General features: G+C 38.7%; 1 protein-coding gene across 2 annotated transcripts; it reads right to left on the bottom strand.

Annotated features, from left to right (window-relative positions):
• Positions 1-5,742: 5,742 nt before the first annotated feature.
• LOC120557312 (butyrophilin subfamily 1 member A1-like) lies at positions 5,743-14,538 on the bottom strand. 2 transcript variants are annotated; one of them, XM_039797515.1, is made up of 5 exons: positions 14,375-14,538; positions 11,681-12,031; positions 7,147-7,422; positions 6,862-6,996; positions 5,743-6,655 (listed from the first exon to the last, which is right to left on the bottom strand). In XM_039797515.1, exons 1-5 carry the CDS (start codon positions 14,448-14,450, stop codon positions 6,585-6,587), a joined length of 909 nt encoding a protein of 302 aa, XP_039653449.1. In that variant the 5' UTR covers positions 14,451-14,538; the 3' UTR covers positions 5,743-6,584. The 2 variants fall into 2 exon arrangements, with proteins under 2 accessions (XP_039653449.1, XP_039653450.1); XM_039797516.1 differs by lacking the exon at positions 6,862-6,996.
• Positions 14,539-14,891: the final 353 nt, after the last annotated feature.

The raw sequence follows: 14,891 nt of genomic DNA, 5'->3' as shown, positions 1-14,891 counted from the left end.
ACTATAACGGCTACTATAACGGCTACTATAACGGCTACTATAACGGCTACTATAACGGTTACTATAACGGCTACTATAACGGCTACTATACGGCTACTATAACGGCTACTATAACGGTTACTATAACGGCTACTATAACGGCTACTATAACGGCACTATAACGGCTACTATAACGGCTACTATAACGGGCTACTATAACGGCTACTATAACGGTTACTATAACGGCTACTAAACGGTTACTATAACGGCTACTATAACGGTTACTATAACGGCTACTATAACGGCTACTAACGGTACTATAACGGTACTATAACGGCTACTATAACGGCTACTATAACGGCTACTATAACGGCACTATAACGGTTACTATAACGGCTACTATAACAGCTACTATAACGGCTACTATAACGGCTACTATAACGGTTACTATAACGGCTACTATAACGGTTAACTATAACGGCTACTATAACGGTTACTATAACGGTTACTATAACGGCTACTATAACGGCTACTATAACGGCTACTATAACGGTTACTATAACGGCTACTATAACGGCTACTATAACGGCTACTATAACGGTTACTATAACGGCTACTATAACGGCTACTATAACGGCTACTATAACGGCTACTATAACGGGTACTATAACGGTTACTATAACAGCTACTATAACGGCTACTATAACGGCTACTATAACGGCTACTATAACGGCTACTATAACGGTTACTATAACGGCTACTATAACGGCTACTATAACGGTTACTATAACGGCTACTATAACGGCTACTATAACGGTTACTATAACGGCTACTATAACGGCTACTATAACGGCTAGTTAGAACACGCATTTGAAAAAGCGAGGCGCTAGAGAGCATTATTCGTTTGAATGCAAAATACAATTTCACCGCTAGATGGGAGAAATTCCTACACAGTGTGCCTTTAAAAAAGATTGAAGCCATTTCATTTTTAATACACCATTCATAATTTCAAAATCTAATGTCTTTAACCCACCTTCCTCATTACATTTGAGCAAATCTCCTTTTTTGATGTAATGGTTATTTTTAAGTTCACATTTGTCAAGGTTCAGACGCAGGCCCAAAGCTTGAGAGTCTATAGTATGTAAGGCTAAAATAATTTGGTCTTTGTTGTTTAGAAAAGGCGTTGTGTCATCAGCTAGCTGACTTATGCAGAGTTTTTCCTGCATAGAGAAAGTTTTGGCACCCCCAAAAGAGGTTTTAGCCAGCGCCAAAGAAAAATCACGAGCGCCAAAACATCAGATTTTCAGCAGCCAGCCTCCTTTTAATTAATTAAAGCAACTGCTGTATGTATATACACATGGGGCTGGCCCTGATTTGACTGGATCTGAACACTCTGCTGTATAGCGATAATATCTCCGTTTGCAGAGTCAGACTGTACCGGACTCTTCCGGTGACCATGATGCACCGGGGGAATGGCGGCGCAGCGAGAAACTGCTGCTGAAGGACACCGCAGCTCTGACAGCTGTCTGTCTGTCTGTCTGTCTGTCTGTCTGTCTGTCGGGATGTGCTTCTGTCTATCGCTATTAAATTAAGACAGTTTCATAACCTGTGAAAATGTCTCATAGTAGCTTTAAATACTTTCCCCCGTGTTTTGATGTGAGCTGTACGTTAGCACTCCTTAAAACCAAAGTTCTGAGTGCTTTATCAGCATTGAGCTGCCTCCCTGAATAAGCTGGTTGATTATCTGGTTGGTATGATGGTTAGATATGCAATTAATCTACTGTTCACATGCATGCTGTAGGGGCGGTTCGTCACACTACTCTAGGCCTAGAGGCTGTTCAACATCACTGACAATTTTTGACATTACGTTACACTTCATAATGTATTGTATTAATAACACTCTTGTATCATTGTACAAATGAGCTACAACAGTAATAGCAGTTAGCTCATGTAAATCACTCTGTGCTCCTTGGGGAAAAAGGATACGGGGGTCAGAATGGTGGGATAACAAATGTTATTCAAAAAGTCATAATACAGTTCATAGTTACTCAAAGTGCGGCCCCATAACCAGTTTAAGAACTTGCAGATCAATAAGGGAGTCAATTAACAAATAATAATTAAAATGTCCAAAACTTCAGGAGCAACAAATGAAAAATGAAATATTACTGAAAAACTAACCCAGCCTATTGTAGGAGCTGTTGTTTAGCTGTGGTTTTACTCTATTACTCATAAAGTTACTTTGAATTACTTGTGTATAGTGTATAGTAAACTATATTATACTTCAAATCAAGATTTAAAACATTGTTAAATTCACTACAAACATTTTCTTCTAGAAAAAAAACATCCAGTCATGACACATAAAAAACCCAATGTTCCTTTATGATACACAAGAAAAAAAGAAAAAAAGTAGTAAATTCTTGTAGTGCATTTTTTGAATTTGCTTCAGGAGGAAGGTAAACCGCAAACCCTGATGAATTCTTTGGCCAGATAATATGGACGGCATCTTAACATTAAAACAACAATGTAAAAATTTAGGAAATAAAATAATTTTATGTTGTCTGGAGGCAAAATGTTTGGCTTCAGAATAAACACTGAATGTAAATATGACATGTGTTTTTTGAATTGGTTCAACAGCTGGAATGGTACGGCCCTGCACACCGCGTAGACACAGCGGTGAACGGTTGTCTCTCTGACACCAAACGTCTCGGCCCCAACCCTGATTCTGGCCAGATGGCCGACTGGTCCAACACTCCCTCTCTCCATTTAGCCAAAGAACTCAGCTTCTAAACTCTTTGATTTAACGAGACGGTTTGCAATCTATAACCTTGACGTCAACGTGTGATGAAAGAGTTGAGTTTATTCATTCTAAACCAGAAGTTTAGAAGTTCCCTTAACAATTAGATGGAAACATGGCTACTGAGAGAAAGATATGAGATCTGCTGATCAGACAGGTCCTCCCTGTTTCTGTAAAGGGTAATAAAAAAAAAAACTGGACAATATATTTCACAAGCCCACTCATTTTTTTAAATATATTTTATTTTATAAGAATAAGTAAGAATTGTTTTAAGAAAGACATTATGCCCACATGTGCTATAAAGACACCATAACATATTTGAATGCCTAACAAAGACATGATACATGCTTTTCTCAAAAAACTTCTCCAATAAAAAAAACATAAATTCCAAATAAAAAAAATATTTACACACAAGTAATAAAATAATTAAGGCAACATATGTTACAAAGTGTCTTTACAATTTTTTTTTTATTTCGTTATGATCTGTTGGTATTATTATCACAACTTTATCTTCATAATGATTATCAAGTCATTCATATCTGGAAGAGAGTTCTTCTTTATTCAGAATTAAGAATAAAGTCACTCTCTAGTTGAACTTATTCAGACTTCTGAACTTTAAACCACTTTTAGAGGAAGAGAAAATAGTATCAACCATAATTGCCTCATTTCACAAGCTTCCTTTGAGTTTTAGAATAATTGAATGAATGACATTTTGATCATGACGTCATGTATATAACTATGGCCAGCCCGCATGGACCGACAACACATTGTAAATTCATACAACAAAGAGCAGAGTGCAGCGTAGACATTTCAAACATCAGAAAGTACAAAAATAGAAAATCAGCTTAAATATCTTTTTACAGTAAAATCGTCAGACCATCATTATCTCCAACTAACTTCTATCATCGGACATTTTGATTAGACGGTTCCTCAGATCAATTCACATCTCATGAATGTAAATTAACTAGATTTATTTACATTTATTTCTAATAATGATATTTATATACAACTTTTCATGTAACTGATGTTACAAACTGCTTCACAAAACAAAAATTGAGAGGATCAATATAAAAAAATCAAGTAACTTTAATTGTATCAGGTGAGTTTCTTTTTTCTTAATTTTTTTTCTTCTTATTACCACTTTAACATAGGTGATGATTTTTGTAGGTTTTGTTCATCTCATTATCACTTTGGTAACTTTTCACTCTGTTTAGTTGAGTTTCTTTGGAGCTTCACCTCGCTCATTCAGCTGCTATAAAGTCTGTAACTACAGTCCAGTGGAGAGACTTTACAACAGTGAGAAAATATAATATGAGATGGTGAAACAGGAAAATAAAACAAGGTCAAATACAAAAAAAAAAAAAACATAAAAAGGAACATGCAGAGAGCTTAACAATCATGTTGACCTACAGCGACATTAAATAAAAATCCCTGCAATAAATATGATCTTTGTGAAACCTTATTAAATCTTTGTTGATCTGTCAGAGTGTAGATTGTTATGTTGTTGATTTTTCTTATAGATGTAAATTATATTGTAATATTTATTTTGTCAAACTCACTCTGTAGGCCCAACCAACAACAGACCATAATAAGTCTCACAAAGATCTCCTATAAGGCAACAGATTGCATATTTACACTGAACATTATTTACAGACACACAAACACACCATACTTCTATACTTGTGAGGACACTGGTTGAAATAATGCATTCCTTAACATCAAACTTCAGATCTAAATGTTTAACCCAAACCTGATTCTGAGCTCAATCTTAAAACCTGAGTACAGTGTTCATTTTAGGACATCGTCAGATCTCAGACTCAGGTGTCAGACTCAAACAAAACGGCCTCAGCGTCAGAAAAACCTCTTTCAATCCCAGAAAAAGCAGCCTCAGAAAACCCTCTGTCAGCCTCAGAAAACGGGAAAAAGGGGGTTACTAGGAGTACACCGATCCGATATTAGGATCGGCCCCGATATTGACAAAATATATCCAGTTTTTTTTTTTTTCTTCTCCGTAGCCTCACTGGACCCGTTAACTGCGTACCCTTCTCACTCATGGTAGTAACTTTATAACACAACAATTAATAACCCACAACTAACTCTCTTTAAAGTGCCCATATTATGAAAAAATCACTTTTTCTGGGATTTGGGGTGTTCTTTTGTGTCTCTGGTGCTTCCACACACATACAAACTTTGAAAAAAATCCATCCATGCTGTTCTGAGTGAGATACGGTTTCTGAATGTGTCCTGCCTTTAGTCTCCTAGTGAGCTGTTCAAAATCGGCTCGGACTGTGACGTCACAGTCCGAAATGAGCTGGCTAACCACAACCGTTAGCTCGTAAGCATGCTACCGTTAAGCGAGCATGCTAACGTAAAACAACACAAGTTCACCAAATTCAAAAACTATTACAATGTGTGCCCTCATTTAGAAGTCTCCCAGCTAATCCTGCCTTGTAACTGACCAAAGTTGGAGAAACAGGCTTTCTTTTACTGTCTCTATAGAGTTAGCTAGCTGACATGCTCTACATCTGAGCTACTGAGCATGTGTGAGTGCAATCAAAGATAGTACAGAAGAAGAAGATGAAAAGAGGTCTCACTCTGTAGCTAAAACAGAAACCAGGTGAAAAGAGGATCTGCAGCAGTGAGAGAGAGCTGTGCAGTACAACAACAATATGGTGTTTTTTGAAAATTAAACCATGTAAACCTATTCTGGTACAACCTTAAAATACAGTTATGAACCTGAAAATGAGCATAATATGGGCGCTTTAAAATGATAAAACACCAAAGCATATAACAATTTGTGACAAACAATTTCTAACACTAATAATTTTACATTTACAAATGTAGCTACACCGCCCAACTGGGTAACATTATAGCTGCTAGCCTAGCCTAGCTAGCCAGGTAGCATAACAGTCTGTTAATCTGGGAGAGGCTCCGGTTGCTACTGCACATTCAAGAACCGAGAAGAAAGTTAGCTAGAGGATGAAGAAAGAGCGGAGATACACCAGAACAACGTGTGCTCAAGAGAGGAGCCGTCTGTTGTTCCCAAGTTTTTGTTTCTAAAAAATCTGACATAATTTAGACACGGTTGTTGCCCGTCGCTCTAACATTACTCGGCCGTGCTAACATTAAAGACACATCACTTCAAGCATGCAGCGGAGCATACAGGTAATTATTATTTCAACAACGGTATCGGATCGGTATCGGGTATCGACAGATACACAAAGCCCTGGTATCGGGACTGAAAAAGTCGGATCGGTGCATCCCTAGGGGTTACTAAAGGACAGAAATCAAAACAAAGCAAAAAACTTCATATAAATATTTTGTACAGCTTACAGAGGTAGTAATATGATCTATGTTTTTTTGTTTGTACATTCAGATATGGAAAATATGTATTGTTTAATATTGGAAGCCAGCTCCAAAAAGGTTGGATTCTTTTTCAAAAACTTTGACTCATGTAAATAAAATTTGGTTAAAATAATTATAAAATGTATCACATAATACTCTGAATTAAACTTTCTATCATATTGAGTGAATCCAAACAATACAGTTTCCCAAAGTAATGTGAATTGAGGGTAAATATGAACAGCAATAAAATGTGACAATCTGCTCCAAAGTTTCTTGGTATATTGTCAAGACTGTTGTGTTTGAGTTTAACACCTGAGTCTGAGATCTGAGGATGTCCTAAAATGAACACCGTACCTGAGGCCTGTACTAGGAAGGGCCTCTGGTCTGAACCCTCAAACACACAAATTCAAAAATTCAAACTGATTCTCACAAAGACAGATGTACAAGTAAACACACAGACTTAAAGTCATCGACCATTTTGTGGACGTAGCATCTCTGAACACTTTTCGCATGGACCGTTTCCCTGCTGACGAGAACCTGCAGCAAAGAAAAGTATACATTCCATAAAGTCAACTTTTATATTACACAGATATTATTTTGGTGGCCAAAACAAATTTACATTTCATCAAAAGCCTGTTATACAAACAGGTAGCTCAAATCAAATCTGATTGGTTCACAGCCGTGTTATAATAACCACATACAAAGGCTAGGATTCAAATTCCTTAGAATTAGACTAAACTTACCTTTATAGCAGCGTATTGTGATGGTATTTGTGACTACAAGCAGAGCTAGAACTATAGCAACACTCAGAACTCCCAAAAAAAATCCACCAAACAACCATCCGGCCTCTTTACTGCATGAGTCCTCACACACTTTCCCTGAAACACATCACAAACAGCTGCTGTAACTCAAACTGCATCTCAGGTACAGCACACAGACTACACACTTAAAGGTGTCTAAAGATCTTACATATAATACATGAACAAATTAAATTATTTCCTGATTAAACCACCAAGAAGAAATCTCACCACTGATAGGCACAAAGATCTCAGCGTGAGTCTGATGGCTGATTTCCTCCTGTGTTACTACACAGCGGTAACGGCTGGTCCTGGTAACAGTAGTGTTGAGGGTGATGTAGTAGTGGTCTCTCTCTGGGGTCCGTGTCTCCTCAGCAGGAAGTGTGTTTCCAGCACTGTCCTTCCACTCCACTCCAGATGTTAGAGAAGCACCATGAACCTCACACTGCAGCAGGACCCAGCCAGCTGTGGCATCAAGGATTGTTACAGATGGCTTCGGTGTCGCGGCTGTGAACAGTTTGAACAAAAGTTTATTAAAGATGAATACAATAAAATTATAGAAATGAGAAATGTGATAATATAACATTGTTATGTTAATCCCTGACTGTAGATACATTGTGTTTAAAGAGAAGAACAAAGAAACAGGAAATCTGAATGTGACCTTTAACTATTTTTGGGTTATTGGTTATTTTGATTGTTGCTCAGATAAAACCAGACACTGGGACACATTGGGCTCTGGGATCTTGGTCGGTCATTCTAAATAATAGTAATAACTCTTGGTCATTCTAAATAATGGTAATAACTCTTGGTCATTATAAAGAATGGTAATAACTCTTGGTCATTCTAAAGAATGGTAATAACACTTGGTCATTATAAAGAATGGTAATAACTCTTGGTCATTATAAAGAATGGTATATAAAATGTAATGCCTAAAAGCCATTTGTTGCCCCCGGTGCCAACTTTTTTGAGACCTGTAGCAGGCATTACATTTTAAAAGAGCTCATATTGTGCATAAAATTGTAAAATTTCTCAGTTTAAACATTTGCTATGTTATCTATGTTCTATTGTGAATAAAATATTGGCTCTGTGATTTGAAAGTCTTTTAGTTTTCATTTTATTAAAATTTAAAAAACGTCCCAACTTTTTCTGGAATTTGGGTTGTATTATTATTTGCTTTGTTGTATAAGAAGATCGATACCACTCCGTCTTACGGTAAATATGAAGCTACAGCCAGCAGATGGTTAGCTTAGCTTAGCATAGGGTGAATAGATTTCCCAGAACTAAAACCGGGACACTTGCGCGTGACCGTAGTGCACGTGCATCCCCCGCTTTAACAAGAACATGTGCCAGCCCAGGTCAGACAGATTACAGACGTGGGCCGCTACCATTGACTGACACACACGGTTGGTTAAATTGGCTTTTGTAGGGAGGGGGGAGCCCTTATTTACGGTGAATGGTCATCATTCAAAATCGTGCCGATAAAATGACTTAATGGGTTTTACACCAAAGGGGCTCTTTTCCAGTATGTGTAAGGTAGTTGAGTAGTTATTCAAGAGAAATACTTTACAATTCACTTACTTTATTATTATTTTTTACCTTTAATGTTAACAGGCAGGCAATGGATTTCACCCTCGGAAAATGTATGAAATTGAATATGTTTGAAAATACTGGTTGGCAAATATGTAAACATCTTTTTAAAACAAGAAAATTATGTTGATTTAAGAGAATCAGGGCCAATTTCTTTGGCAGTTTATGTTATGTTTGATTTAATCACACCGACACGGGAGGTCATTACTCAACTCAATGCATTAAAACAACCCAAACAACACTTGAGGCACTTGTGCGGACATAACAGTTACACTTTAAATACATCACATTTACTTATTCACATACTACAATTCATGCATTCATCAGCTTCCAAATGTAAAGGCAGGCTCCTCTGGTTTATGCTGCCTTTGTCTACAGGCAGCATGGTCTGCTGACCTCCTTGTCATCACCCACTTCCTAACAAACTTAGTTGGTTTCCACAACTCTAGTGGTGGACCCACTAACTAAACGCCGGGCTCTCAGCTGATCTAACAGCTGATTGGTTCAGAATCAACTCAACATGATGACGTTTTGTATAAGCTTTTAGTTTTGCTATGTGTCAGATTTAAAGGATTATTCTGTACAGAACACATGTAGTGTGGCTGATAGTGACGTTTAGAAGTGAGAGAGACTAAATCTGTTCAGATTACAGATCATCTACAGTCTGTTGTGTATTAACATCAGCACCAGATCGCAGGTAGAACATTTTGACAGCTACTCTGTCTTTATAAAACAGCTGGAGACTGTGTAGCCTACAAAGGTGATTTATGGGTCTGATAACATTTTATTTAAATCGGATTGGACCTAACAGGATTTGAGTGATTCTGTGACTTCCTGTTCAGCCTGAAGCGCTGCCGGAAACGGCTGCAAACTGTCCAACTTGACAGCGGATTTTTGTCACCCGGGCTGCTGACGCCTGATCTCGTCCACTTTACAGGGGGAGGCGCCAGCTCAAATCTTGAATGAGCCTATTATGACAATAATTCCATGTAGCCTGGGTTTCTCTGTGTAGTCTTGTTAATTAGTCTCATATGCCATGTATTTGCCAGGAGATGAAAAATAATTCAAGTGGAATAACAATATTTGGTGCTAAAGGAGACGGGGCTGAGCGCCGGCAGGGTGTGGGGCCTGAGGAGTCGGAGGCTGTGCTCCGGCCCAATTCCCCTCTGGACGGACGGACGGACGGACGGACGGACGGAACGGACCGGATGGGGACGTACGCCTGCCCTTACGCAACGCATACGCCCACGCGCCGCATACGCGCCTGCGCCGCATACGCACGCGACGCATCGCGTATGTACGCTGACAACCGGGACAATTTCATAGTGGTTGGTGTAAACCGGGACATTTTAAGCGTCCCGACAGGCTTTTGTAGGGACTTGGGACAGGCAGCTCAAAATCAGGACTGTCCCGGTCAAACCGGGACGTCTGGTCACCCTAGCTTAGCATCAAGACTGAAAGATGCCAAAACATGCAGCCATGCACCAACAATGACAGGGAAGAAGAAGCAAACTAGTAAACATGGACGTAAAACACTCAAAACTCCCTTGGTCCAGGAAGCCGAGTGGTTAAAGCAAGCAGCAGCTGAGTTACCATTAGAGCAGCAGTAAGCAGAGGCAGAGACTCAGGTCCTACACCAGGATTTAGAAGATCCTGCAGGCAGCAGGACCATCAGGGTCATTGATTAGTTGCTTACGTGGAAAGACAAGATCAGGTAGAAGCAAAGGAGAAGAGAAGAAAAAGATGGCAGGTCAATTTTTATACCATAAGTATCACATGTTGAAACTATGAGAAACCTCCTGGTCCACTGAATCATTCTGAAATTGTAATTGTCTCAACATCACAGAGTGCTCCTTGTTGACAGATCGTATTTAAACAGTGAAAATGTGCTCTGGATAGTTTACTGAGGTAGCTCCTCCATTAAACCCATGACAAAACTATATATTTGGATGAAGACATTCACAAAAACTCAACATGAGATTTATGTTTTGAGGTTGTTGATGATTTAAGGAGGGAGCAGGAGGGGAACCGTTCACATGCTGCCTGTCCATCAATCTTCGGGCTGGGTACCCAACTTTGATACTTTTTAGGTTTATCAACTGAATTTCTTAAGTATCAAAAGATTAAATATCTAGGAGTAAGTCTCATCAGTGGCAGTGAGCCAATAGGCATGCAGCATGCTTCTAACAAGATCTAATCATGTTTGTGATAGAGCTGGGCAATATCTCGATATTATATCAATATCGTGATATGACACTAGATATTGTCATAGATTTTGGATATCATGATATCGTAATATGGCATAAGTGTCTTTTCCTGGTTTTAAAGGCTGTATTACAGTAAAGTGCTATAATTTTCTGAACTTACCAGACTGTTGTAACTGTTCTATTATTTCCCTTTACCCACATAGTCATTATATCCACATTACTGATGATTATTTATCTAAAATCTCATTGTGTAAATATTTTGTGAAAGCACAAATAGTCAACCCTACAATATCGTTGCGGTATCGAGGTATTTGGTCAAAAATATTGTGATATTGGATTTTCTCCATATCACCCAGCCCTAGTTTGTGATTGGCTGTCCAACGTTTCCACGTCATACAGACATGCAGCAAAAACTACGTTCGGAGCCGGATAGCTCAGCTGGTAGAACAGGCCCATATATAGAGGTTCACTCCTCGGACCGGCGGGGCCCGGGTTCGACTCCGACCTGCGGCCCTTTGCTGCATGTCATTCCCCCTCTCCCCCTTTCATTTCCTCAGCTGTCCTGTCAAATAAAGGCCTATAATGCCCCAAAAAATTATAAAATAAACTATGTGCGTTACAGAGAGATGGGGCTCACGGTGTGTGTTGTTGCATTTTGAAAGGCTGGAGTGTGTGTGTGTGTGTGTGTGTGTGTGTGTGTGTGTGTGTGTGTGTGTGTGTGTCAAAAACTTTTGTACCATAATGTGTAAAGTTGTGATTTATTTTTGTTAAAATGGATCGTTCAGGAACAACATCCAATAGTCGTGTTGTTCATATGTTTTAACAACATCCTGGATCTGTAGTTTCTTTGTCAGAGGTTTAAACAGAAGACTGAGTGGACAAAGAAGAACAGTCCATGTTCTAACCTCAGATGACATCTGGAGATCTACAAACAATAAATCAAGAATTTAATGTTTAATAAAAGTACTCACCAACAACAAGTTCAATGGAGAATGTTTGACGTGGGCGAAGACGAGGAAAATCACAGGTGTAGTTTCCACTGTCAGATATCTTTGTATTTCTGATGATTATGGAGGCGTTGCCGTGATCCAGTTCATCTTGAAAATGAGAGACTCGACCTTTGAACTGCTCACTCTGACCTGGACGACCGTTGTTGTAATGTTTGCCTACGTCATACAGGAACACCTCCTTCAGACCTTCATCTTTCTGAGCAACTTTCCTCCAGACAAAGACCCCTGATACAATGCTCTCCTTGGTGCTGAGAGAACAGGGTAACATGCCATCTCTGTCTTCTTTCACAACCACTCTAACACCACCTGGACCTGAAAGACAAAACATACTTTAATCATTATGTTTAAATAGAGAAAGTCAGGTTAAGGCAAAGAAAGTGAGAGAAAATCTGAATACACATAACATTCTGACAGTCTTCTTTTCTTCAATAACTCTCCTAAAAGCATCATACTGCAGAGAGTCTCCATCAAACACTCTGATCTCTTTCTCTGACAAAGATCAGAGATATTGTTGCTGAACCAGCATAGCGGTTATTTCATTTCACCTTGCCATTATAAATAACAAATTATTATTATGAGCAACTCAAACTCAGCCACTAAATCTGAGAACTGGGATGTTGAAACATCAAGTGTTTTTGGACCTATAAAAAGTAGTAAAGTTTTTTTCTCTATAACACTTCACACAGACGGTTTAAATCAACGGAGAATAACTGGAAGACAGAGTACTGAGCATCAGTAGTAACATGAGGAAAACCTGCAGTAATCACATGACTCCTGACTGTAAGTAGACTTTTGACAAGTCACTTATGGCCTGGACTTCATGTAAATAACATACCTACTAATGACTTAAAATAATAAATATTGATCCATAATTATTAGTACTGAGATTATTGCTGAAAGCAGCTGCAGTCTAAACTAAACTAAACACCAACCTGTTGGAACCATTGACTGTATAAACTAGGGGCTAACACAGAAACATGAGGTTTAATATGAACTTCACCACAACATCAACACATCATGTACTTGATATGATGACAAGATGCCTGAAATACATTTTACACTCCTTTAACAGCACAGCTCTCCACCTGGAACGTTCATAAAACCAAAGACTCGACAGATCTTTAACAACATCTGTATGACAGCTCTTTAACATCTATATGACAGCTCTTTAACAACATCTATATGACAGCTCTTTAACATCTATATGACAGCTCTTTAACAACATCTATATGACAGCTCTTTAACAACATCTATATGACAGCTCTTTAACAACATCTATATGACAGCTCTTTAACATCTATATGACAGCTCTTTAACATCTATATGACAGCTCTTTAACATCTATATGACAGCTCTTTAACATCTATATGACAGCTCTTTAACAACATCTATATGACAGCTCTTTAACATCTATATGACAGCTCTTTAACAACATCTATATGACAGCTCTTTAACATCTATATGACAGCTCTTTAACATCTATATGACAGCTCTTTAACATCTATATGACAGCTCTTTAACATCTATATGACAGCTCTTTAACATCTATATGACAGCTCTTTAACAACATCTATATGACAGCTCTTTGACAATGTCTATATGACAGCTCTTTAACAACATCTATATGACAGCTCTTTAACATCTATATGACAGCTCTTTAACAACGTCTATATGACAGCTCTTTAACAACATCTGTATGACGCTCTTTAACATCTATATGACAGCTCTTTAACAACATCTATATGACAGCTATTTGACAGCTCCTGAATTATGATAAGCGGCATAAAGATTATAAAACATATACATATATAAATATGAAGTAGGAAAAAGATGATAGCCGATACCTCTCACCGCGGACACTAACAGTGTGAACCCCTCCCCTCTGGCAGGAGGCTGAGGCCCATCAGGACCAAAACCTCCCACCATAAAAACTGGTTCTTCCTCTCTGCAGTCAGCCGTGTTAACAAGGGCCCCCGGGCCCCCGCTGACACTGACAGACCCTCTAGCCCCAGCCCCATCTCTAGTCACTACACTCTGCACTGACCAACACAGGGCTTAAACTGGTATACGTGCAGTTTAGTGTCCAAAAATTATTTTCCAAAAACTGATCATCAAAATGATGAGGGTCTTATTTGAGACAGGTTGCCTAACCCTAAACCATAATCATAACCATAACCCAAACACATGTTAAACAGCTGGTTTAGCAGGTTCATAATTAAGGACATTGTATGCAGGCTTCAAAATTAACTTTTTCGTCTACCAGCCAAATGGCTAATGAATGTTCAAATATTACCAGCCATTCAATAGATTACCATTGGGTTTTGGCTGGTGAGTGAAGCCAATCTACCGCCACTTGCATATTTCACCAGCATTTGGCTGGTAAACGGCGTACTAATTTTAACCCTGATTGTATGGGGAATGTGGGACAATATGTCAGGGACAGTGAATTCCTTCATCTCAATGTAACAAAGACTAAGGACCATTAACCCATGAGAGTAGTATGATCAAGGGACAGGTCCTAGACTTTGTAGAGAACTACCTAAATACCTGATTTATATCGACGACAAGCTGAATTTTAATTTTAACACTGAGGTGATGTGAAAGAAGGGCCAGCAAGAACTACGAACTGATTAGCGTCTGATATCTGTTTCTTACCGTGTTCCTGTCCGAGTATTAATCCATTTAAAGTCAGAGGAAAGAAGAGGGTCACCCAAAGTTTAACACCAAACATGTTTCCTCGAAGTAGCGCAAATAAACAAACGACGTTAGCTCACACTGCTGTTAGCAAACAAGTTGGTGTAATAAGTTAGCTCCGGAAATGTAGCACATTTCCGTTTCCTTCTTCTTCTTTGGGATTTTACGGCAGCCGGCATCCAAAAAGTTGCATTGCTGCCATCTACGGAACTATCACCTTAGTGCACTATATCCGATGATACAGTCCAGTGTCTACTAAAAATTTGAAAAACAACGTTTTCCCCTCCCGCTTGATCCTACTTCTAAAATACTTTTCAGAGACACTTCTTCCAAGCCAATTTCTTGCAATTCTCTAAGTAGATCATATCGTTGGCGGTCATAATTTCTACAAGAAATCAAAACATGTTGCACTGTCTCCGGCTCCTGACATGAACACAAACCACTCTGGTGCTTTCCTAAAATAAATACAGTGCTGTTC

Source organism: Perca fluviatilis, chromosome 4 (genome assembly GCF_010015445.1).
Source record: "Perca fluviatilis chromosome 4, GENO_Pfluv_1.0, whole genome shotgun sequence".
NCBI classification, from domain to species: domain Eukaryota; kingdom Metazoa; phylum Chordata; class Actinopteri; order Perciformes; family Percidae; genus Perca; species Perca fluviatilis.
The sequence above is the reverse complement of the archived record's forward strand: the minus strand, read 5'-3'. Positions and strand labels throughout refer to the sequence as shown.